This window comes from Macaca fascicularis, chromosome 17 (assembly GCF_037993035.2).
Source record: "Macaca fascicularis isolate 582-1 chromosome 17, T2T-MFA8v1.1".
NCBI lineage: Eukaryota > Metazoa > Chordata > Mammalia > Primates > Cercopithecidae > Macaca > Macaca fascicularis.
Window position 1 is genome coordinate 25,575,062 of NC_088391.1, and position 25,097 is coordinate 25,600,158.

At 44.0% G+C, this 25,097-nt stretch overlaps 1 protein-coding gene, 1 long non-coding RNA gene and 1 other non-coding gene across 12 annotated transcripts in view; 1 reads left to right on the forward strand and 2 right to left on the reverse strand.

Moving 5' to 3' along the window:
• The window catches only part of RUBCNL (rubicon like autophagy enhancer), a 44,549-nt gene extending 21,849 nt beyond the window's left edge, over positions 1-22,700 (reverse strand). For 2 of the 10 annotated variants that reach the window (XM_074021990.1, XM_045377468.2), the window contains exons 1-5: positions 21,928-22,055; positions 21,229-21,311; positions 7,042-7,701; positions 3,474-3,556; positions 2,780-2,990 (exon numbers count right to left, since the gene is read on the reverse strand). In XM_074021990.1, coding sequence (XP_073878091.1) covers positions 2,780-2,990; positions 3,474-3,556; positions 7,042-7,576 — 829 coding nt within the window. In that variant the 5' untranslated portion in view covers positions 7,577-7,701; positions 21,229-21,311; positions 21,928-22,055. Of the gene's footprint in view, positions 1-2,779; positions 2,991-3,473; positions 3,557-7,041; positions 7,702-9,816; positions 9,925-21,228; positions 21,394-21,927; positions 22,056-22,490 lie in introns of those variants that run through there. The other 8 variants (XM_074021989.1, XM_045377465.2, XM_074021991.1 and 5 more) reach the window with 4 other exon arrangements.
• LOC123569923 (U2 spliceosomal RNA) lies at positions 9,493-9,683 on the reverse strand. Its single transcript, XR_006693802.2, has one exon. It is a non-coding gene; the product is annotated as a U2 spliceosomal RNA (small nuclear RNA).
• Positions 17,127-23,007, forward strand: LOC141408981 (uncharacterized). The gene is made up of 2 exons (XR_012426939.1): positions 17,127-17,490; positions 21,521-23,007. It is a non-coding gene; the product is annotated as an uncharacterized lncRNA (long non-coding RNA).
• The last annotated feature ends 2,090 nt before the right edge of the window (positions 23,008-25,097 follow it).

Sequence of the window (25,097 nt, forward strand, 5' to 3'; positions counted from 1 at the left end):
ACCCACATTTCAGGACATCCTTCCTAAAGCCATGGGGGGACATGTCTGCCAGCAACTATACACAGTCTAGTTCAACTACAGCTCACCATCCGGCCAAGGGGAATGGCAGGAGATTCCTGTTTAAAAGGCAAGCAGCAGCCAGATGCCACAAGACTAAAAATTCCAGAATAAAATGTGGCACAAAGTCGGCAAGCCATTATAGAGGACAAGAAGTTGTGATTCAGGAAGACAGATAAGTGCAGGATAAACTAGGGGAAACAAGTTGAAAGGAAAGAGGGAAAATTAAACCAAATCAGTATTGAAGAACTAAATTGTAGTTCTTACAAAATGACTAGCCAGAAGGCTACTGCAGCGGGCCAGGTAAGGGATAGAAACAGGAAATGGATGGAAGAGAAGTGATTATGACTGAGAAGTCAGGATTGATTTGTTCACTAACTAGAAACGGGACAGGAGCACAAGACCAAGGAAGAAGAAAGAGTCCAAGATGGAGCCCAGTGTACTAAAACAAGAATTACTTCTCCACCCATATTCATTTTCTCCCTACTGGTAGCCTCAGAAGGCATGATTGTCCATATGACATTCCCCCAGCCCTTTGGCTGCATCGGACCAACCAGTCATGGACATCCAACCAAGGCAAGGCCCATCAGGTGCTCTGCCCTGGGATCTGGATTGAGGGTCCTGCAAAACTGAGTTGTTGAGCTGTGAGGACCTGGCTGAGTAGTCAGGAAGACTACAGAGCTGAAACTAGATGCCAGGGGTGGGTAGAAGTAGGTAGGCTACAGAAAAAGAATGAAGCAATTGCTAGAAAAAGAAGAGGTGAGAGGCTTAAAGTCCGCGAAAAGATAGACACTGGAGCTATGTCTATACTGGTCATATATGTTCCAGATATATTTCCCACGACTGGGTTCAGTGAGAATGTTCTGTATCTTACGACAAAACAACCCTTTTAATTTGAGCCAGTTAGTGCATTCAACAGGCATTTGATTGTACACCTATTCTGGGCCAGGCATTGTGCTACACAACATATGGAGTGAGTTCTTCCTCTGTTATTGAATATTCCTGATTAACGTGTAGCAAAGGAAGTCAAGAAGAAAAGCAAGCTTTAGTGGTTTTCCTTGGAAGGAAGAGGATTGTGAGGGAGTGATGGAGAAATGACTAGTTTAGACATATTAAGTTATAGGTTAACTATGCCCACCTTTATGTTGCAGTGAACATATATGAACAATGAATAAAATGAAGCATTTTAAGTCACCCAGAAATGAAGTATTAAGTCAGAGGTCCTGCGGGGTCAGCCAGACGGACAAGGCTCCAGCCATAGACAGCAAGCACTTATAAGAGATGTCCAGGACTGAAAACATAGATTTGGGAGATAATAGCTGAGAAGGAATAATTGAAGGTGATCATTGAAGGTGTATAGTAGGTTAAATATGCCAGGAAGCAAATACAGATTTAAAAAAAGAATATAGGACTGGAGGCAGGACTTAGGAAATGGTAAGAAAGTAGCAAACCCTAACATGAGCTAATAGCTTAGGCACTTGTCCCTCGGGGAAGAACCCCTGGGTCCTAGAGTGAGCCGAGCCGTTCCTCCTCAGTGATGGTGATGCACTGTGCTGGGTCCTCGCCTCTGTTCTACAAGTTACCCCACAGGGCTTCCCGGTCCCGTGCTCTAGCATGCAGGCTCCTCGATGGAAGGAGCACACCCTGTGTACTGCTGATGCTCAGCACCTAGCATGACACAGGCTCATTACTGAACGATGAAAAAGAATACTCGTTGGAAAAGGAAAGATGGTGTAAGAAGGGCCAGGAGAATGCCATGTGACAGAAAACAAAGGAAGAGGAGACATCAGCCACTTTTATTTCCAGTGAAAAAGAAAAGTAGGATGAAGTCCAAGATTAAAACAAAAAACAGGCCGGGCGCGGTGGCTCAAGCCTGTAATCCCAGCACTTTGGGAGGCCGAGACGGGCGGATCACGAGGTCAGGAGATCGAGACCATCCTGGCTAACACGGTGAAACCCCGTCTCTACTAAAAATACAAAAAACTAGCCGGGCGAGGTGGCGGGCGCCTGTAGTCCCAGCTACTCGGGAGGCTGAGGCAGGAGAAGGGCGTAGACCCGGGAGGCGGAGCTTGCAGTGAGCTGAGATCCGGCCACTGCACTCCAGCCTGGGCAACAGAGCGAGACTCCGTCTCCAAAAAAAAAAAAAAAAACAAAAAACAAAACAAAAACAACAACAACAAAAAAAACCCATAGGATTTGACAACTGAATGGAGCATGATAACCAATCCTGACCCAAGACAGCAGAAATGGTGAGGATTACAGAGGTTACTCAAGACATTTTTAGACAAAGGATTTAAAGACATACATGCGTCCTCCTTTATCTGCAGTTTCGCTTCCCGTGGTTTTAGTCACCTAGAGTCTAGTGATCCAAAAATATTCAATGAAAAGTTGCAGAAATGAACAATTCTTAAGTTTTAAACTGTGCACCACCCTGAGTAGGATGATGAAGTCCTACACCGTCTTGCCATGTCCCCTCTGGAACATGAATCATCCTTTGTCCAGCATACCACACTGTATACACTACTCACCCACTAGTCACTTAGTAACCCTCTTGGTTACAAGAACAAAAAAAAAAAGTAGTGTATGTAGGGTTTGGTACTATTTGAGGTTTCAGGCTTCCACTGGGGGTCCTGGAATATATGCCCCGTGGATAAAGGGGAATTACAGAGGAAATGTACGTGAAACACATGACATACAGCTTTCTCGTATTTGCCCAACTTGCCTTCATAGCCACTGTATGAAGAAGTGGAAGACCCAGACTCTTGCTTTATGTTGGTATCAAAAGTCACGTCAGAGTCAGGCTGATCACTCCCAAGTAACCCACTGGCTTCTTCTTTACTCCAGTTCTCTGTCTGCTGTTGACTCAGAATGTTACACTTCATTTTCTCCATTGCTGATATAATCATATCTGCAACATGAAAGTGGGCATTTTCCTGCAGAAAAAGAAATCAATTAAAATACACGCATAATCAACTTTTTTTCATAGAGGGTAGATGAGATTTGAAAAATCAAGGCGTTCTATTTAAGTGGAATTAATGCATATCAATATAAATATTTATTTAACTGAGTTGTCATAGGTCACTCTATGACTTATAGCACACATTGTCCAGAGCCGTACATTTGGCTTACTGTAATCAACGGACAACTCAAGTTGGATTTCTTGTTATACAAAACCTTAGGCTGGGGGAAGCCTAAGCCAGACATCATTTATCAATCACAGAAAACTTTCCAGCTGAGCACAGGCACTGCCTTGGAACCCTTCTTAGCTTAGTGTTTCTAGCAGTCTCTATCAATGAAATGCTGAAAGGAAACCTATTTGTAATGCTTCATCAAATTGAAGTTTCCAGATTAAATCAGAACAACATTATCTAAAGGATTAAGACTCTATGGTTAAAAAGAAAGAAGATAGTACTCACCTTTTCTACATCAACAGGCAGCACAAATACTTCTGGTGAGAAGGAATTCAAAGAAATGGTTCTTCTACTGACTTGAACAGCATCTGCCAATATAGCAAATTATTAAAAAATGGAGAAAAGGGAGTTTAAAGATTACCTAATAAAATAAAACAATTCTAGGAAGCGGCTTTTAAATAATGTAAAAAAACAGTAAGCACAATTCTAGAATAAATTAAGATGACAGAAAAAGAAAGACATGGCAGGTCTTGCAGATACTGCTTTAATGATGGTCATTTCTAGGAGAGGCTGTTGGAGCAACTAGGAGGTATCCTCAGCCACCAGAGTGGAGGAGACCAATGAGGAAAAGGGTAGAAAGAGAATATGGTCCTGGGAAATCCCAACAGGGGCTGGGGTAGGGTGAGAAGCCACAGTCCAGAAGCAGGGTCCTAAGGATTATGAGATCGCTTCTCTAACTCATTGTGATTGACCTTAAACTTCCTTTTTTTCTTCTTCTTTTGAGACAATATCTCGCTCTGTCACCCAGGCTAGAGTGCAGTGGCGTGATCACAGTTTAGTGCAGCTTCAACCTCCTGGGCTCAAGTGAATCTTCCACCTCAGTCTCCCTAGCAGCTGAGACTACAGGTGCCACCATGCCCAGCTAATTTTCTAAATTTTGTTTGCAGAGATGGGGGTCTCATTAGGCTGCCCAGGCTGGTCTCAAATTACTGGGCTCAAGTTATCCTTCCACCTCAGCCTCCCAAAGTGCTGAAATTACAGGCATGAGCCACTGCACCCAGCCCTAAACCTCCTGTCTAGAGAAATAAAATCCATCCAAAAAAAGGTCAGCATTGCTTCTCTAAGACAGTCTTCTTCCAGTCAAAACCAACAAACTGCAGAAGGCACATTCTGCTGACACATCCATTCCTGCACCCTTAGCCACTCCATTACTGGCAATGACCACCATCAAAACAAACATTTTTTCTGTCATGTGATTTCTTACTGCAGCATTTAAAGCAAAAATTTCTGTGTCAAGAGCTGAGATGTCCCAACCTGCTAAATTAGAACAAAATGCTGCACATGGTGGTGACACAGCTCTCAGCGTGATGGAGTTGCAAGCAGGATCATTCAAATCCTCTGCTTCATGTTCAAGAAAGTAGTTGTTGCATGGAAAAACTTGGACTTCTTAGCTTCAGAAGCTATGGGTTGGCAAACCTTTTCTATAAAGGGCTAGGTGGTATATATTGGAGGATCTGAGGGCCATACAGTATCTGTTTCAACTACTCTATTCTGCCACTGTAATGAGAAAGCAGCTATAGACAAAAGAGAAATTCATTTATAAAAACAGGAAGCTGGCAGGATTTGGTCCACAGGTCATAGTTTGCAGACTCTGAGTATAGAGGAAAGAACACAGAGAAGAAGTGAAACAGAGTAGATTCCAGTTCCAGCTGTCCATTCACCGGCTGTGCCTCTGCATCAAAATGCTCTCAGCCCTGAAATTGGGATATTTATCAGGACATTAAGGAGATAAAGGCAGGTGAAAACGCTTGTGAACGTGTAGTTCCTACGCAAACCAAAGAAACTGTGGAATCCCTTCCTATAGTCTCAAGAAATGCTTACAGATGCAGACAGTCTTTCCTTAAAGTATTTCCCCCCCCCAACAAAAAAAAAAAAAACAAAAAACCCTTTTGCTGCCATCTGAGGTGCAGCGGTCATAGGAATATCCACGTCTTAGTGGCCAATAGCTGTTTTCCCTATTGCTGCCTCCACACCACAGAAAGAAAACCCGATCACTCAGGGCTTCTTTTTCTTACTCTTATAGAATGAATCCCCTCTCTGAGTCTAAGAAATATTCTCAAAACATTCTGTGAGTTGTTTTTTGTTTTGTTTTGTTTTGTTTTTTCAGATGGAGTCTCGCTCTGCCGCCCAGGCTGGAGTGCAGTGAAGCGATCTCGGCTCACTGCAAGCTCCGCCTCCCGGGTTCACGCCATTCTCCTGCCTCAGCCTCCCGAGTAGCTGGGACTACAGGCGCCCGACACCACGCCCGGCTAATTTTTTGTATTTTTAGTAGAGACGGGGTTTCACCGTGTTAGCCAGGATGGTCTCGATCTCCTGACCTCGTGATCCGCCGGCCTCGGCCTCCCAAAGCGCTGGGATTACAGGCGTGAGCCACCGCGCCCGGCTCTGTGAGTTGTTTCTAAAGGCGCTGGCAGGAGCTGCTGGGAGTCCTTGTCTTTGGGCAACAGGGGCTGGGGTACCTGTTTTCTTTCTGAGAAAAAGACAAAGCTAAAGGATAATTTTAAATTGTAGTACGACTTCCTGTACCGTGATAGAACAAAAGGTTTCAGGCAAGGGCATCCTAGGCCCCAAAGATCACCTTCAGTTTATTATAACTTGTCGTTATGGTGGTGCTCTGTTGGGGAGAGGGCTTTCCTCTATGAGACAGTCTATTAAGACTAATCTCTCACTTAGCCATTACTAAATTTGCAAGTCACTCTTACATCTTAGAACTATCGAAGCAAGTGAGCAAAAAAATAGAAAAAAAAAAAAACAAAAAAACAAAGGCCTGTCATCGGTCTTGTCATTTCGCTTACACTTGGTCCTTATCTCAAAATTAACCATTGAAAGATTATCCAAAATGTGTTCTTCTTAAGCAATGAATAAATGTGTTACAGACTGTCATCATCTTTGATTGCCCCAACATTTCCAAAGAACATTCCAAAAGAACGAATAACAAAGTTGAGCTCCTGCTAGTGAGAAATAAACATATAGAGAAATAGGCAGGCAGCAGGCAGACTGATGACTTTTTAAATTGCTTGGAAAGAAAAAGCTTCATTAATTATTTGTACTAGGGTTCTAATAGAAATGTAAATTAATAATGACAAGTGTGACTATAACATAAATATTTAAAAATGAAATAAACATGTCACAGATAACAGTGATAGCTAATTTATTGACTCTTGAGTAGCACTTTGCATGGATTATCCAAGTTTTAGGAATTTTAGGGTCTTAGGCATATGTACATTACTTCATAGCAGTGACAGCCCTTGTTTTAATAAAAAGGGGTTTGGTATAGTCGTCGGGGGGTACTGTAGTTATTGTTTTAAAATCTTCCTATTTTCCCGTCAGACTCTATACAGATAAATATAACAAGTGAAGTGAGTTCACCACCCACTAGGTACTGGTGTGAAATGGAGCTCTCTGTGACTGTCTGAAAACACCTTCAACCCCCACACTGACTTGAGAGTGCTTCTGATGCTCTCCCTTGCAGACCATTTAATGAACTCTAAGTTCCTGAAGGCAGACACCAGCTTAAAGATGGCACATGGCATTGATTATCAACTACGTTAAGCTAAAAAGGTAACAATTCTCTGCAGTCTAAGGAGAAAGCCAATACTAGATTTCACCTGTTGTGACCACCCAGCTGGCCGGGCTGCTGACTAATATTAAATGAGGCAATGCACTGGCATGTGGTCAAAGTGGAAACCCACGAACTTTTCTCCCATGGGGAAGACAATAAAGCAGGCTTTAGAGCAAGGTAAAGCAAGGGTGTGAAGAGAGAGGAATGAGGGGGGTCACCTACTAAAATTACCTTCAGCAGCAGCAGATGTCAGATGGGAAGGCTCAAAAAAAGCACTGTCAGTCTCAGGATATGGGGAGGTGACCAAAATCCTAGGGCTTGTGGGCAGAGACACTTGATGAGAGTATCCTGGGTGGACCATGTGTCCTTCTGTTGAGGACAGAGAGAAGCTGCTACTCTTTTCCCTCGAGCCATGGGGAGAAGCGCTGCCAATGGAGTCTGTAGTAGCCTCAGACAATGTTGTCTCTGCCAGGGAGTCCCTGAGGCACGAAGATGAAGGGCCTGAGGGAGAGGCAGCATCTGTCACAAAATGGGTCCCACTGTTCCCGGCTGCTGGCACCTGAGGTTGCAAGTCCTGCAGCTGTTGCTGCACATCCTGGGGGTTGATCCAGGCAGCTTTGTGCCTCATGAGCCTGATGTCTAATTGGCAAGGAGGATGGTCAGTGTTCAGGAGTCCAGGCGGTCCATCAATAATGCCAGAGTAATGGGTGATCCTTTCCCAGGGGTCCTCAGGAGAATCCTGCCTGACTGTAGACTGTGACACCATCTTTCCAGGCTTGTGACTGGTGTGAATCCATTCAAAACAGATAGAGGGAGTTCCCTGACGGCTGGTACTACTTGATTTGGGCTCCGAACTCACCACATGGCCAGCTGGGGGTCTGGAGAGCTATTCTGCAATGAGCAAAGAATCATTCAAAGTAAGTAAGAATTCAATTGTATTTTGGCTACAAGTTATTTTGAGATGGCAAAACCCCAAAATTTAGAAGTCTGTATTTGGTTCTATCCAACACAGTAAAGTCCACTTGGATTTATAAGTCAAAAAGTAAATAAATCAGCTATAAAACTAGCAGTAAACCTACAGAGGCTTGACATTGGGATAGGAAACATTTTTCAAAGCATAAAATTAAGAAATCACAAAGGATCAACTGATAAATCCCATAAAAATGTAAAACATCCATGCATCAAAATTATTTTAATAAAATTAAATGTCAAATCCAAGATAGGAATACTATCTGGAAGTAAAGATACATTTCCATACTTTTTTTTTTTTTTTTGGAGACAGAGTCTTACTCTGTCACCCAGGCTGGAGTGCAGTGGGGTGATCTCAGCTCACTGCAACCTCCACCCCCCAGGTTTAAGCTATTCTCGTGCCTCAGCCTCCCGAGTAGCCAGGATTACAGGTGCCCACCATCATGCCTGACTGATTTCTGTATTTTTAGTAGGGAGGGGGGTTTCACCATGTTAGCCAGGCTGGTTTCGAACTCCTGACCTCAGGTGATCCACCCGCCTTGCCCTCTCAAAGTGCTAGGATTATAGGCATGAGCCACTGTGCCCAGCCATTTCCATATGTTCTTATTTTCATTTAATTTGTTCTTGTGTTTCAATGAAGTAGGCAAAGTGGTACATAAAACAGAGGGATGATCTATAGCACTAAAGGCTTTGCTTCATGTAACTTATATTACCTTTCATACTTATCAATATCAATGTATTCTCAGTTCATAATATTTAAAGAACACCGTATGAATCTAGAATCCATCTTTAAAACCCACTCACTTCTAAGCTCAGATTTTAGCTTTAGTGAGGAGGTAATGATTAAAATGTTGAGAGCTACACAAACAAGAAGCACTCTTTGTCACTGTAATTACAGGCTCGGGAAATGTTTTGCTTTTCTGTTCTCCCACTGCCCTTTGCATTGTGAAGCTAAAAGCAACTTTCAACAGCAAAAGTAAGAAGAGCCAGGGGAAGGCCTAGAGATAGAAGGGTGGCCTATGCCACATTCACCCTGCACAGTGGTGAACGTGAGACTTTGGAGTCAATTACAGGGCTATAAATACCATCGCTGTGTATGTAGGCAACTCCTACATGTATCTCTATTTCCGATCTCCCGGCTATCATATCTTACTGCCTATTTGACATTTGTCCAGTAGGCATTGCAACCTGATACATCCAAAACAGTCACTCATTTCTCCTGAAAACTGCTCCTTCCCTGCTTTTCCCCCATCTCCCAATTGCCCAAGCCTGAAACTTAGGAGTCATTTCTGATTTTATCTTTCCTTAGCTCTCCAACTTCATTCCATCAGCAAATTTATAGCTATAGCTGCCGTCTTAGTATGAGTTACCATCTTCTCACACCTGGACGTACAGCCATAGCTTCCCAATAGTTTTCCCTGCTGTTACTCTTTGCCCAGGCTGGAGTGCAGTGGCACAATCTCGGCTCACTCCAACCTCTGCCTCCCAGGTTCAAGCAATTCTCTGCCTCAGCCTCCTGAGTAGCTGAGATTACAGGTGTGTGCCACCACACCCACCTAATTTTTGTATTTTTAGTAGAGACGGGGTTTCATCATGTTGGCCAGGCTGGTCTTCAACTCCTGACCTCGTGATCCACCTGCCTCAGCCTTCCAGTGCTGGGATCACAGGCGGGACCCAACGTGCCCAGCCAGTAACACCGTGTTTTAACATCCAGAGGGGTGCACTGTTCCTAGAGGTACGGCAATACCAGGTTGATGTGTGGAGTGGACAGAGCAAGCTCCTAGTCCATGTTCCTGCTCCAAAAACCCATTTAATATATTGTCCTCGGATAGAGGACATATCAGATACTAAACTGGTAAGAACAGATACTACACTTGATCTTAGCCAAAAGGCCGAGAAGCGATTACTCTTGCCCATTTACAATCAAGAGGTATTCGGAGAGATCTTTTATAAACCTAAATCAGATCATGTCATTGCCCTAATCGAAATCCCCCAAAGGCTTCTCATCAAATCTGGAATAAAATCCAGACTCCTTACCTTGCCCTCAAGGCCTGACATGATACTGTCCTTGTAAACCTCTCTCACTTATCTTCATCCAGCCTCCAAAAGCCCCAACCACACTGCAAGCTCTTGAGCCCTATAGACTCCTTCTAACCCTAGGAATGCTGTTTTGTTTCCTCTTTCTGAAATGCTCCTCCCCCAGATGATCACACATTTGGCTCTTTCCTGTTGTGAATGCCCTGATTTATAAATTACTTCCTCAAAGATATCTTTCCTAACCACTTTTCTTCTTCAGGTAGTTCCCCCATCATTACCTCTCACATCACCATAAACACTGAGTTTTCTTCACAGAGGTGCTCACTTCCTGCTATTTTTTAGTTCATTACCGCCATTCTCCCCCCACTCCCACCCAACTATAAGCTTCATGAGAGGAGGGGCCTTGTCTGTTCCCTGCCGGGTAGCACGCCCCATACCTAGAGCTGCATACGACGTTGCAATAAATGTTTACAAATTGAAAGAACAAATCCAACAAAATGGAGACAAAGTTAAGAGCTAGAGAAAAGGCCAGGCGCAGTGGCTTACGCCTGTAATCCCAGTACTTTGGGAGACCGAGGTGGGTGGATAACCTGAGGTCAGGAGTTCGAGACCAGCCTGACCAACATGGTGAAACCCCATCTCTACTAAAAATACAAAAATTAGCTGAGCGTGGTGGCAGGCGCCTATAATCCCAGCTACTCAGGTGGCTGAGGCAGGAGAATCGCTTGAACCTGGGAGGCGGAGGTTGCAGTGAGACAAGATTGTGCCACTGCACTCCAGCCTGGAAGACAGCGAGACTCCATCTCAAAAAAAAAAAAAAAAAAAAAGAGCTAGAGAAAAAACTTCTGTGGCAGATATAACTGTTCTATTAATGGGGCAGAATTACTCATATAGGAATAGAAGTGAATCCATGTTTCCTAAAACATGAAATTGTTCTCACCCAATAATAAAAGTTCAGTAGACCAAAATAAGGTACATATGAAAACTGTTTTTGAGACTTTGAGTCTCAAGAGTGTTTGAGACTTCTTTATTTGGGGGCCCTATATTCTAGTTTATACCTTTTCGAGTAATAAAGATTATATGTATAATTTACATACATGCGCGCGCACACACGATTGACCCTTGAACAACATGGATTTGAACTTTGTGGGCCCACTAACGTGTGGCTTTTCTTCCATATTTGTCACCATGAGGCAGCAAGACTAACGCCTCTTTTTCCTCCTCCTCTTCAGTCTACTCAACATGAGACGACGAGGATGAAGACCTTTATGATGATCTGTTTCCACTTAATGAACAGTAAATATATTTTCTCTTCCTTATGGTTTTCTTTTTTTCTCTTTCTTTTTTTTTTTTTTTTGAGACGGAGTCTCGCTCTGTCACCCAGGCTGGAGTGCAGTGACCGGATCTCAGCTCACTGCAAGCTCCCCCTCCCGGGTTTACGCCATTCTCCTGGCTCAGCCTCCCGAGTAGCTGGGACTACAGGCGCCCGCCACCTCGCCCGGCTAGTTTTTTGTATTTTTTAGTAGAGACGGGGTTTCACTGTGTTAGCCAGGATATTCTTGATCTCCTGACCTTGTGATCCGCCCGTCTCGGCCTCCCAAAGTGCTGGAATTACAGGCTTGAGCCACCGCGCCCAGCCCCTTATGGTTTTCTTAATGACATTTTCTTTTCTCTGCTTTATTGTAAGAATGCAGTATATAGTATTGTACACTAACATACAACATATGTGTTAATCAACTGTTTATGTTATCAGTAAGGCTGCGGTTAACAGTAGGTTATAAGTAGTGTTGGGTTTGGGGGAGTCAAAAGTTGTGTGCAGATTTTCAGCTGCACAGGGTGTTAGCGTCCCTAACCCCTGCATTGTTGAAGGGTCAACTGTAGGGGTGTGTATATATACACACATTTTGCAAATGACATATACTGTTTCTGGAGGCATATATATATACACACACACACATATACATATATATACCTTTTGTATATAACATATATTAATACATAAATGCATCGTTTGTCTGTAGTACACATATATAAATGTATACATGCGTCTTGAAAACACTACAAAAGCCCCAAATCACCATTCACAAAATATCAACAGAGTATATCTGGTTGTGTTAACTGCCAGAACTCACCTGCCAAAATGCCTATCTTCCTTCTCCTGACCTCAAATCCCACCTTGTGCACCAATTTCTCTTTGTCACACATCTTTTCCTCTCCAATAATTCTGGATTTTATAATTACAAAAGGAAACCATGACGTTTTTATAAAATGCCCAAACATAGAAGCCTAGAGTAAAAACTGAACAGCTCTCATCACCCTAAGCCCCACAATCCTACTTTATTCTCAGGAATCACATTGTTAACCATTCTATTATTTCTAGACCTTTATCTATGAATTAACGTACATATTTCAGACCAGAAGATATGTTTTCTTTTTTATACACATCCATGGGATCATACTGGAGTTATTCTACAACTTACCTTCTTTTTCACTCAACAGTATGTCTTCAGGGTGTATCTGATTCTCCTAAACTGTCTTGTCACTTTCTATAGTATAAATACATCATACCTTACTTAGCCAGACCCTACTGATAGAAATTTATGTATAACTTTTTGCAGTTATAAAGTATATAACAATGAACATCCTTATTTGTGTCCTTTTTTGGTTGACTTTCCTTTTTTAGTTCCTTTCTCTTACTAGTTCCACTCTTAGTCTGAGTCCATAGTTCATGACAGCCTCATTATTTCCAAGAGAATAAAACTATATAAGTTATGGTTTATTCTCAATTTTCTACACATATCTTTTGTGTGTTTGGTGAGGGGAGATGATTATAGATGTGAAACCACATGAAAAAATATGGAGTCTCAAATGGTAAAGCAGTAGTGATTACAGGTGGTTTTGTTTTTAATTTTTTTTTTTTTTTGAGACGAGTCTCGCTCTGTGGCCCAAGCTGGAGTGCAGCAGTGCGATCACGGCTCACTGCAACCTCCACCTCCCGGATTCAAGCAATTTTCATGCCTCAGCCTCCCCAGCAGCTGGGATTACAGGTGGGCACCACGCTGGCTAATTTTTGTATTTTTAGTAGAGACAGGGTTTCACCATGTCGGCCAGGCTGGTCTCAAACTCCTGACATCAAGTGATCCACCCAACTCGGCCTCCCAAAGTGCTGGATTGCGGTGTGGGCCACTGTGCCTGGCCGATCCCAGTGTTTTTTTTTTTATAAACAAGTTAAAGTCAATAGTTCAAAGAGAATGACCTTATTTGGAGCCTCCCATACATGGAATGACCTAAGTGAATTGAGCAAAAACCAACTTCCTCATAAAAAGCAACTGTCAGAAGCAGGTGCTTGCTTCACTTCCTTCTAGAAAAGTGTTGTTGCTTCACAAAAATAACCAGCAGGTGCTGCTTTGCAAGGTTATAATATCAAAGCATTGAGAGTTAGAATAGGCCCATAATATATTCACAACCATGTCTAAGGTCACAGCTGGACAGTGGCAGAGAGAGGACAAAAGGCCAGGTCGGACACTCACCGGGAGTATGAGTTTCTCGAAGAGGCAGATTGACACAGAGGAGAAAGTAATGATTGGAAACCATCAAAGTCCATGCAGTAGTGACAGGAGGTCAATATCCCCATTTTTTATTTTACCTTTAAGGCAAAAAACAATTTGCCAGGTGCTATGATACCATTGCCAGGTATGTCACTTGTTTCCATATTGTTTGTAGTGTGTTATTCAGTTAAGAAATATTTATTGAGCATCTACTACAGGTCTGGCATTGTTTTTGTTTTGGTAGCACTGGGGTAACAGAGGGGACTAAAATGAGCTTCCTGCCCTTCCTCAGCTTATGTGCTGGTGGAAGGGAGATAGTGAATGGACACACATTTACACCTTCAGATATACATACATTTCAAGGATTGATAAGCAGAGGTAATACAGGTCTAAGCAACACTTAGCATCTTCTCAACATACTTCCTCCCACTGTCACAAAGGGGGCCCTTTGAATCAGCGATACTTAGGTACAAAAAATAAAATCAATTTCCAAAAACATTTAAAGGAAGAGATCTCAATCTCAAAGCTTACCATCATTCCTACTGAGATTTTCCAGCTGGGATTAAAAGGTAAGCACAGGCCAGATTACTAGTGAACATATAAGCTGCAGCAAAGGCCCTAGACAAACAAGAGACTTCAGGACTCCTCCAGCTAAGTCATTGTGACATCAGAGTCAGTGGCCCCATCGAGAATGATTGCATCACTAGAGCCACCACACAGACACAGTATTTACAGCAAAGATGCAACTTCTGCAGGAGGGACAGATGCCTCAGTGCCACCATGACACCTACAGTGACCTCACAAAAGTCTTTCAGATCATAAGCAGTTAGCACTTGGAGGGCAGAGCAGCTTTAGCTCCCACAACGTAAAACACTCTTGAAGTTATTTCATGAACAGGCAAAAGTACATCAGATTTAAGATTTAGGATTTTCTATGCCCCAACCCTAACTGCCTATTGAATATACAACTGGGGACATCAGAGTAAAGACACATCTTTTTTTTTTTTTTTTTTTTGAGACGGAGTCTCGCTCTGTTGCCCAGGCTGGAGTGCAGTGGAGCAATCTCGGCTCACTGCAAGCTCCGCCTCCCGGGTTCACACCATTCTCCTGCCTCAGCCTCCGAGTAGCTGGGACTACAGGCGCTCACCACCACACCCGGCTAATTTTTTGTATTTTTAGTACAGACGGAGTTTCACCGTGTTAGCCAGGATGGTCTCGATCTCCTGACCTCGTGATCTGCCCGCCTCGGCCTCCCAAAGTGCTGGGATTACAGGCGTGAGCCACTGCGCCCAGCCAAAAGACACATCTTAAATCTTACCTTGTCAGTGAGGCCTCCCTGGTCAGCCTATAAAAACTAGCAATTGCCCCTCCCAAACAGTTCCTATCTCTCTTTTTAGCTCTGTTTCTCTCTTTAGCACAAATCTCATTATATTTAACCTCAATGACTAGCACCCACCAGAATGTTAAACCTATGAGGGCACTTTTTTTTTTTTTTTTTTTTTGAGACAGAGGTTTCATCTTGTTGCCCAGGCTGGAGTGCAATGGCACCATCTCAGCTCACTGCGACCTCTGCCTCCCAAGTTCAAGCAATTCTCCTGCCTCAGCCTCCCAAGTAGCTGGGATTACAGGTGCCCGCCACCATGCTTGGCTAATTTTTTTGTATTTTTAGTAGAGACGGGGTTTCGCAACGTTGGCCAGGCTGGTCTCGAACTCCTGGCCTCTGGTGATCCACCCGCCTCGGCCTCCCAAAGTGTTGGGATTACAGGTATGAGCCACCACATGTGGCCAAGGGTACTTTTTAAAATAAGGTATTTTGGACACTGCTTTGTCCCCAGAACCCAGAACAGTGGCAATAATAGGTGTTTGATAAATATATTCTTTGCACTTATGAATGAAATCATGAACAAATTATCAAACAATACCTAGGTATGGTTATGTTGGTTATTTCTTCGTCACTCAAGAAAGGAAGTCAAGAATGGATGTCACCTTTAGAAGAAATTAGAAATCATGACCTAAATGTTCATCAACCATTTCCTTAGAATAAAGGATATCAGAGAATAGAAATCACAAATAAGAGTCTAGAGTGAAAAGTAAAATTGATTTTTATCAATTTTATGCTACGTTACTAAGCACAGGTGCTATGATACCATTGCCAGCTATGTTCCTTGCTGCTATGTTGTTTGTAGTGTGTTATTCAGTTAAGAAATATTTACTGAGCATCTACTATAGGTCTGGCATTGTTTGTGTTTTGGTAGCACTAGGGTAACAGAGGGGACTAAAATGAGCTTCCTGCCCTTCCTCAGCTTATGTGCTGGTGGAAGGGAGATAGTGACCCCCTTTGTGACAGTGGGAGGAAGTATGTTGAGAAGATGCTAAGTATTGCTTAGACCTGTATTACCTCTGCTTATCAATCCTTGAAACGTGTGTATGTCTGAATGTATAAATGTGTGTCTATTCACTATCTCCCTGGCTAGTAATAAACAAATGCTGAGTGGAGCACGAATAAATCTTAAACTGTAGCATGTGAGCTGCTTGGTCACCACAGTTCCCCAGAACTTCTTCCCTTCTTTCTCGGGATCTACTTCTCTTCATACTTTGAAGTTAGGCAAAGATTCATATCCCCAAGAGAATAACAGAGTCTAAAACTATCACATATCAAATATAAACTGTCAAGACGCCCGATAATTTAACTCGACAGCTTCCAAAACAGTGCCCAGGAATTGTGGTAAACTACAATTTTCCTATTTCATCTATATACTATATACTATGTAGTAATAAAAGCCACAGAAAGGAAGCAGTGCTATACTGCGATGTGGCTGGGTGGTGTCACAAAAGACTCCACTCTGATTTAGCCTTTGGCAATGACCATTAATTTTGAAGGTTTGCTGTCAGAAGAACACAAAAGAAGGCAGAAAGCAATCAAGAGAAATGGGTAAGTAAGAAGGGAAAGGCAAAGTTCACGGAAAATTGAATATTTCACCTAAAAGAACTGCAGGGTTGCCCAAAACACCCAAATGACTAACTCCCTGTGGTCACTGCATATGACACCCTTCCCAGTCTCATTCTGCAAAATAATAATTTGCAAATTTTCAGGTGTTATTATGCCAATTTGAGAACTGAAATGGAGACCATTAGGCGACTTACTCAAAGACTCACTGCAGCCTTGACCTCCTTGGCTCAAGTGATCCTACTGTCTCAGCCTTCAGAGCAGCTAGGACCACAGGTGTGCCACCACATCTGGCCAATTTTTTTATTTTTGTAGAGGAAAGGCCTCACTGTGTTGCTCAGGTTGGTCTCAAACTCCTGGCCTCAAGCAATCCTCCTAGTTCAGCCTCCCAAAGTGCTGGGATTATAGGCAAGAGCCACCATGCCGGGCTAGACTTGTACACTTTAAATCAGTGAAGCGTTTGGCATGTAAATTCTATCTCAATCTCAATAACAGTATTTTTTTAAAAATACGAGTAGGAAATGCTCATCTCCCTTCAAAAAGATCTAGGACTAAAGGGAGCTGTATTTCATGGGCTACAGGGATCCAAGGAGCACAAGCTACACATCTGGCTGTGAACAAAAATACTGAAAGGATAGGAGAAAGTTAAAAGGAGAAGTAGAGAGTAGATAAAGGAAATACTGAATAAATGTGTCAAAAATAGGTAAGGAGAAGAAAGAGGAAGTAAAAGTGAAATTGTCATGATAGAACTATCTAGAAAAGGAAAAAACAAAAAACATCAAGACCTGGTAAAGACAGAGTTTTTTTTTTTTTTTTGAGACGGAGTTTCACTCTTTTCACCCAGGCTGGGGTGCAGTGGCACAATCTCAGCTCACTGCCACCTCTGCCTCCCAGGTTCAAGCAATTCTCCTTGCCTCAGCCTACCAAGTAGCTGGGATTACAGGCACCTGCCACCATGACCGTCTAATTTTTTTTTGTATTTTTAGTAGAGACGGGGTTTCACTATGTTGGCCAGGCTAGTCTCGAACTCCTGACCTAGTGATCCACCCGCCTTGGCCTCCCAAAGTGCTGGGATTACAGGTGAGCCACGGCACCCGGCCTATCCACGCTTATCTTTAAACCAGTGCTGCAAGAAGGCTCTCAGGCCAAGATTTACAGATGATAAACAAGGTCAAAAAAGGTAAGTATTGTGGTTATGTTTTAAGTGCCTGTTTTTAAGAAATATATACAGAAGTATTTAGAAATAACTGACAGAATGTCAGTGGGGATGATAAATAGAAATAACTGGTAGAATTGCTTGAATTTGCTTTAAAATAATGCCAGTGGGCAACATGGATGAAGCACAACTGGCCATGTTGATAACTGCCAAAGCTGGACGAAGGGAGAACGCTGTTCATTGTACTATTCTCTCTATGTTTAAGTTTGAAATTTTCCATTAAACAATTCCTCTAAGTTTTCTAAAAACCTTCAATTTGCTACATCTGTCCATGAGTCCCTAGGTTGCCTATCTGACCTCCTTCTCTGCTACCTGGACACCTCTACATCCCTCTACCCATACCCTCTTGTGGATCTTTATTCAAATGAAGACCTTACCCATCACCTTTGACAAAGCCACATCTCTATAGGTAACTGCTCTCCCCAGGTACTGCCCTATAGCCTTCTCTACAGCATTCATTTTCTGACACCTTCCTCCTCATCAATTCATAACTAATGTTTACATGACATTTGCTTTGTGCCTGGCACAGTTCCAGATTTTCTACACACACATCATTTCCCTATGCCTCTATTAGGTCAGAATCTTTCAAGGTGCTTCAGATTATTACCAACCTAGCCCAACCCCCAACAAAAACGAACTCTCTTGGCTTCTACACAGCAACATCCAAAGGGCAGCTGGAGGATGGGGGTGGGGTGAAGACTATTAAAGCTATCTTGATTAAGAAACAGTCAACATATGAGCAAAACGCACAAGTCCAGGTGGCACTGTTTGGAAAAACAGAAAGCAAGAAAACTATCATCTGTAATTTCACAATACAATAGAAGATACATGGAGTGAATAATGAATTGTTTCTGCCATACTAAGACACACAGCCAGCCTACTTGAGGAGCTATTTTCAAATGACCAAGACCCAGGACGCCCAGGCTAAACTAATCTAGCCCTAATTCTACAAGCACAGGGGTGGAGAGAAGATCTTTAAATCTTGCGGACTCAAATATCTCTTCCGAATATTAATATTCACCCAGCATGCAGCAGACTGCCTATACCTTGGCAATGCTAGTGACATTGATATGTCTACCTTCCTGAGCCCAGATCACCATAAAACCAAGCCTAAACTGAGAGTCAGCAAGCAAAAAACCCCCAGATTTTTATATAAGTCATGGGACTAACAAAATGATTTAACAATTGAGCCATATTTTTAAAAATACCTGCAAAATATGCATATAGATAAGTGGAAGTCTCTTCACTTAACAAAGTGGCCATGCCAAAAACTAAGAATCATTTCCAAGTAAATACAGAGAGAATAGGGAAGTGCCCTACGTATATTTTTGGAATTCAGTTCTTTTCTGATCAACGGTAGCTTGTTGGAATAAAAGAATGTAAAAGAGTATAAGAAGAATACAATTCTTTATAAGAATAATACAATACCTTTGAATACAATTCTTCTTATACTTACTCTATGATTGTACTTACTCTACAATTTTCTTTTTTTTTTTTTTTTGAGACAGAGTCTTGCTCTGTTGCCCAGGCTGGAGTGCAGTGGCGCGATCTCCACTCACTGCAAGCTCCGCCTCCCGGGTTCACACCATTCTCCTGCCTCAGCCTCCCGAGTAGCTGGGACTACAGGTGCCCGCCACCATGCCCGGCTAATTTTTGTATTTTTAGTAGAGACGGGGCTTCACCGTGTTAGCCAGGATGGTCTCAATCTCCTGCCCTCGTGATCCACCCGTCTCGGCCTCCCAAAGTGCTGGGATTACAGGCGTGAGCCACTGCACCTGGCCTACAATTTTCATCATCTAAAATCAACCAGTGAACAGCACCTGTCGACTGTGGGTGCTTTTTCAACGTTACCTGTTAAAAAAAAAACTTTGAGGTCTAATTTACATTTACTTCTTTTAATAAATATAAAGCTAAGGATCATTGGAATGAATGCATTTTTAAACAATATTTTTTCAACATAATTGTTGGAAAAATCGCATTAAGTGTATAGTTTATTTTAACTTCTATTCATTTTCCAGCCTACTGATGACAAAAAGGCTTGAATCTGAAACTCTTCTTTTTACATTCTGAGTATTTTACTTTCACAGAGCATATTTTATGCTCACTAGAAACAAAGGATTCATTCAATGTAGAATTATTATCACCATGTTATGGGTCAGAAAAGGAAGTAAAGTGATGACCACATAGCCACTCAGCAGCATGCTCAGTCCAAACTCTGGAACCTTGTCCAGAGCCCCTAGTTTCACCATCCATGTCGCCTCCGTGTGTGGGATAAAACACAATGCAAAAGTTAAAATACTCGCACACACAGGACCCAATTCAATATAATTTTTATGCCAATCTGAGAAAAATGACTTATTAGCTGTGTGATTTTGAGCAATGCTCTTAACCTGCCCATGAAGGATAGTGTGACAATGAACAGAATTGTAGTACGTGTATCAGTCTGGTACACAATGTCCTATGAAGGTTAGCTTTATTATCACCATCATTATTATTGCAGAAAGACTTTCAGTTCAGAATAAGACAGCACAGTTAAAGAGACCTAGTTTTATTTTCCAGCTTCTTAACTGTGTCATCTTTCAGCTCCTTTTAATTAAAAAGAAAAAACAATCAGAGATCTAATTGGGTATCAGGAAGACACACAATATGACTAACAGGCACTAATATTACTACACTTATAGTCTCTGGAAGGCTGGACATACTTATCCAAGAACTGCCTAAATTGTTACAATAACACACCATGCTAAATCTTCCATGTTAGAAATTCCGTATTTCTCTCCATACTAGAAATAATCGTTCCATATTAGAAATATGAATGTAGATTTGGTAACAAGGGAAACTATTCAAATTTTCCAGTGCTATTATGTGTGCCTTCAGATGGGTGGGGGGAAAATATGTCAGCAAGCAATGTATCCTTTCTTTAGTTTTTCACTTATAATCCTCTAAAATCATGCAAAAAAAAAAAAAAAAACCAACAAACGTTTACTCTTGGATGTTTAACCTTGGCTCTGACAGAATGTTCCCTGTATCAAAAAACAAGAACTCAGCCAACAATGTTTTAGGAGTTAAACGGTTGCATGAAGACTATGTCCAGTCAAATCTAACCACCCACCCCTCTCCGAGGCTACGACCCTCAATTTTCATCAAAGCTCCTACCATCTCCCATTTTGTACAGGCCCTAAAGAAGTTAATGAAAAAGGCAAAGTTCCTGTGCTGTGCTGTCACTCAGTAATGAGCAGTTTCATGTGGCAGTGCAGAAACTGGGGTTTGAGAAACAGATGTGTCCTGACACTCTGGACTGGTAATCATGAAAACCCCAGTACTGCCATAAACATGCTGTCTTAACTCGGCTCCAAACAAGGTTCTGTCGGTGGCCGGCAGCGTTTGAGCTGGCAGCAAATGTGGGGATACCTTCATAGGATACTTTATAGGCTTCAAAACACCTCCCTCCCTTCAGGCCATTAACCTTCTAAACCACACAGTGGGGTACGGCTGGAGTATTCTCCCCGCCAAGGCAAAGGAACTGATGTTCAAGGAGGTTGCTTGACTTGCCAAGATCTCCCCGCTACTTTGGCTTTAAGAAACTGGGTCTAAGAAACTCAAGCTTACGGATTCTGTCCTCTGCGCGCTCCCACATCTTCAATTCAAAGATCCTTCCAAATTTCATAGAAATAACCTAGTAAGGGCAGCTCTTGAGTATACCTTTTCCTTTGAGTCTTAATTTTCACTCAAGGCGAAGTAACCCCTCCTCTGAAAGTTCTCCACGTTCTCCAAGCGGACAGCATCTAGTTCGCAGGGGATCCATATCAGTCGCAGCAGGTGGACTTCACAAGGGGCGGGTTGGGGGAACGCCCGCCTGACAGTGTCCTGCGTGGCGGGGCGGGGGGGCGAGAGGCGGGGAGTTGCTACATAGGGCGCTCGGACCAAATAACACGCCGCGATTTCACACTCCAGCCTAGCTCAGTTAGGTAGCAAAATGTTTTTCTGTCATCAGATAGCCACGACTTTGGCTGTGTTGACGACAAGAACAGAGAAAAGCCACATCCTGGAACACTGCGCCTGGGAGGACGCAGGACGCAGGCTTTGTAGTCACCGAGAATCGCCCTGCGTAAAAGTGCCCTGAGGTCCCGCTTCTGCGCCCTTCCCGGCCCAAGCCGAACACAGGCTCAACCTCACTCTACAAAGTCAACAGGATTGAAATCCGCCACCCCGCGAGGAGCCCTTTCCCACTGTCTCCAAGGGGTCTCCGACACTAAGATACCTGGGTGTCTCTGCTGAGCACAAACCTCCCCGGCGCCCCTTGCACCATCCCAGCTCTCCCGCTGCCCTCCCTTCCCTTTCTCTAACCACCCTCTCCGTCCCACGCCGCTGCACTCTCGTCCCCGGCCCCGCCCGCCTCACCCAGCCAAACCCGGGCGGTGGAACGCTGCGCCGGTGGAACGTTGCGCTGGGTAAACGCCGCGCGTCAGGTCCTTCCTCGCGCGGCTCGGGGCAGCGTTCCGTGGCCACCGCGCTCCCCATAGCAGCAGAAAGGGGAGGGAGGAGAGCTACCGAGGAGAGGACAGAGACGCCCACGCCGCCACGCCCCCCCGCCCCACCTCCCACACGGGGGCCACCGTAGCTCTCTAGAAGCTCCTCAGGGAAGCAAACAGCGGTTCCCGCTGCAGCACTGAGACGCCGCTGAGATGGAAGGAGCTCTGGCCATGCGCGCTCCTACACCGGTGCCGCGGCGCTCTGGCCCAGCATCGCGCACCCATGCGCCCCTCTGCTGGTCCTCCTAGAAATCCCGCCCTACCCTACCCACGGGGCCAGACGCAACGACGCTTTCAGGGGTCAAAGACCTGGCAGAAATGAGTTCCCAACCCCAGATGCCCCAAGCAGCTGTATTTAGCAGTCATACAATTGCCTGAAATGAAGATTGAGTAATCTGGATGAGTCGGCCCTGAAATCGAACTGCAGCTTACCCAGAACGTGAGCTGCCTCGCTCTGACCTCTGCTTCACCTGGAGTCGGAGTCCGACTCATTTAGCACTTCACTGTCCGTGTTAGTTCAGCCTTCACTGTCAGCAACTCGTCACCTTGTCTTCTTGCAGCGAAGGTTTGGAATCCCATCACGGGTGTGCAGCGGTTAGTCCTGAGATCATGGTGGTGCTAGGAGAACCTGCCAACCAGTACAGAAAGTTGTCACGAACAGAAACCTAAGCTCTGGCCGGGTGCGGTGGTTCACGCCTGTGATCCCAGCACCTACTTTGGGAGGCCGAGGCGGACGGATCACTTGAGGTTAGGAGTTCGAGACCAGCCTGGCCAACATGGTGAACACCTGTCTCTACTAAAAGTATAAAAATTAGCCGGGCGTGGTGGCGGGCGCCTGTTATGCCGGCTACTGGGGAGGCTGAAGCAGGAGCAAACCGGGAGGCGGAGATTGCAGTAAGCCGAGATGGCGCCATTGCAGTCCAGCCTGGGCGACAGAACAAGACTCTGTCTAAAAAAAGAAAAGAAAAAGAAAAAAGAAAGAAAGGAGAAGAAGGGAAGGAGGGAGGGAGGGAAGGAGAGAGGAAGGCAGGCAGGTAGGCAGGAAGGAACCCAAGGGAGGGAGGGAGGAAGGAAGGCAGGAAGGAAAGGAAGGAAGGAAGGAAGGAACCAAAGCCAAAGGAAGGAAGGAACCTAAGCCCAGGAAGGAAGAAAGGAAGAAGGAACCTAAGTCCTGGAAGGAAGGAAGGAAGGGAGGAAGGGAGGGAGGGAGGGAAGGAGGGAGGGAGGGAGGAAGCTAAGCCCCTCTCTCGCCGTACCCTAACTTCTCCCAGGGAAGGACCTCTGAACTGCCTGCGCTGGTAATGACACGTAGGTGAACCGTTTCTGGCCTTCTGGTCCTGGCTTTCTTAGAAGATTCCCTGCTGCATAAAACCAAATCCCGTTGCACTTTCCTGGGTTCCTTGACTTTGTCCTTTGTCATTTCCAGGATGGAGCAAAGGCACTGGTAATTTGGGTTTTACTTGCCTGGTACCTCTGGCATGGAGTGGCTAAACGGTGGCACCATGTACTAGTTGCTGCCATCTTCAGATAAAACCTTGAATCAATATGACAAAAGTCAGATGAATACTAGCTGCCAATCACCCTGCTTCCCTTAGGGGCAGCCTGTTTGGAGCCTAGACCAGCTTCAACCTGCAAGAACTCTGGATATTTAGAACATTTAAAATTCCAAATACAGTGTCCTAGGAATTCAGGTCAGGTGAAGGCCGATTGGGAAGGGCTTACCTTAAATGAATCAGAAAGAAAAAGTTGTGGGTGTATGCTAACATTTTTTGAGTATCGGCTATGTGCCAGGTGCTTTGTCTTATTATTTTAAGGAAGTCTGTGAACATCCCTGAGAATAACAAATCATTGTTCCCATCTCACAAGGGGGAATCTATGACTTAGAGAGGTTTAAGTAACTTGCCCAAGGTCACAGAGCTAGTAGGTAGCACAGTTAGGCTTTGAAGTCAGGTGTATCTAACACCAAACCCTATGTCCAATTTCTACTGTACCACCAGCAAGATGGAAGAAAAATGAAATAAAGGGACCAGGCAAGAGCCAGTTTCAGGAATATTTAAAGGGAAAGAGGAGTAAGGAGGAACTCAGAGAAAGAATCTTGAAACAAGAGGAAATGTCATGCCAGGTAAATCAGTGAGTCAAAAACTAAAAACAGCTGTACTAGTTGGCAGATTGGACATAGTCCAAGGCAAGAAAATCATTCTTGCAGGGAGATTAGGATATTTTGGACCAAGATTGTGGGCTTTAGTCATCCTGTCTGAAGCCACTCTGAAATCACCTTTATCAAAACTGCCATAAGGCAGGCCTAGGCACTATCACATGGACATCCTACTAAATCTGAGTATAGACGCTCGACATCTCATCACAGACGCAGGAGGTTCACATTCTGAAAGAGCATCTCTAGGACTAAGGAGGAACATTCGAGGACAGGGTTTTCAAGTTAGGAATGCTCACTGGAAATCTGCTCTGTCCCCTCCGGGATCTGACAGTAGAATTTCCCAAGCACTAAATGCTGAGGTGTGGGCTTTCCAAGAATTTCGTGAATCGTTAATTCTGAGAATGTCACTGATCATTACAGATGGATCACCATGCAGGAAAAGGAGAGGCTGGTTTGGGGTTTTTTCATGGGGAAGGTGAACTTCCAGATCACAGTGCCCTCCAGGACACAGGGCTTGAAAGTCATGAGTGTCAGGGACAACTCACCGTGTCAGCTAGCCCAGCCAGGCTCATGCCCAGCACCCCTTGATCACACACAAAGCTCCATTGTGGCCAGGACAGCCTCATAAAAGACCGAAAGCCTAGCAGCTGCTGGCCAAAACTCAGCCAGGCTTCACAAGAAGTGATTTGTGCTGTGAGCAGAGCTTTGACCCTGGTTTTGAACTCAACTGACAGCAAAGGGGAAATCAGTCCCTGTACAAAACAGGAAGGAAATGAGATGAAATGAACTGCATTGTAAGCTACCAGAGGGTGCCTAATGGCATCCTCACCACACAGTAGTCCCAGGAAGAAAGACTGATGATTTCGCATGGGAGAGAATCCCAG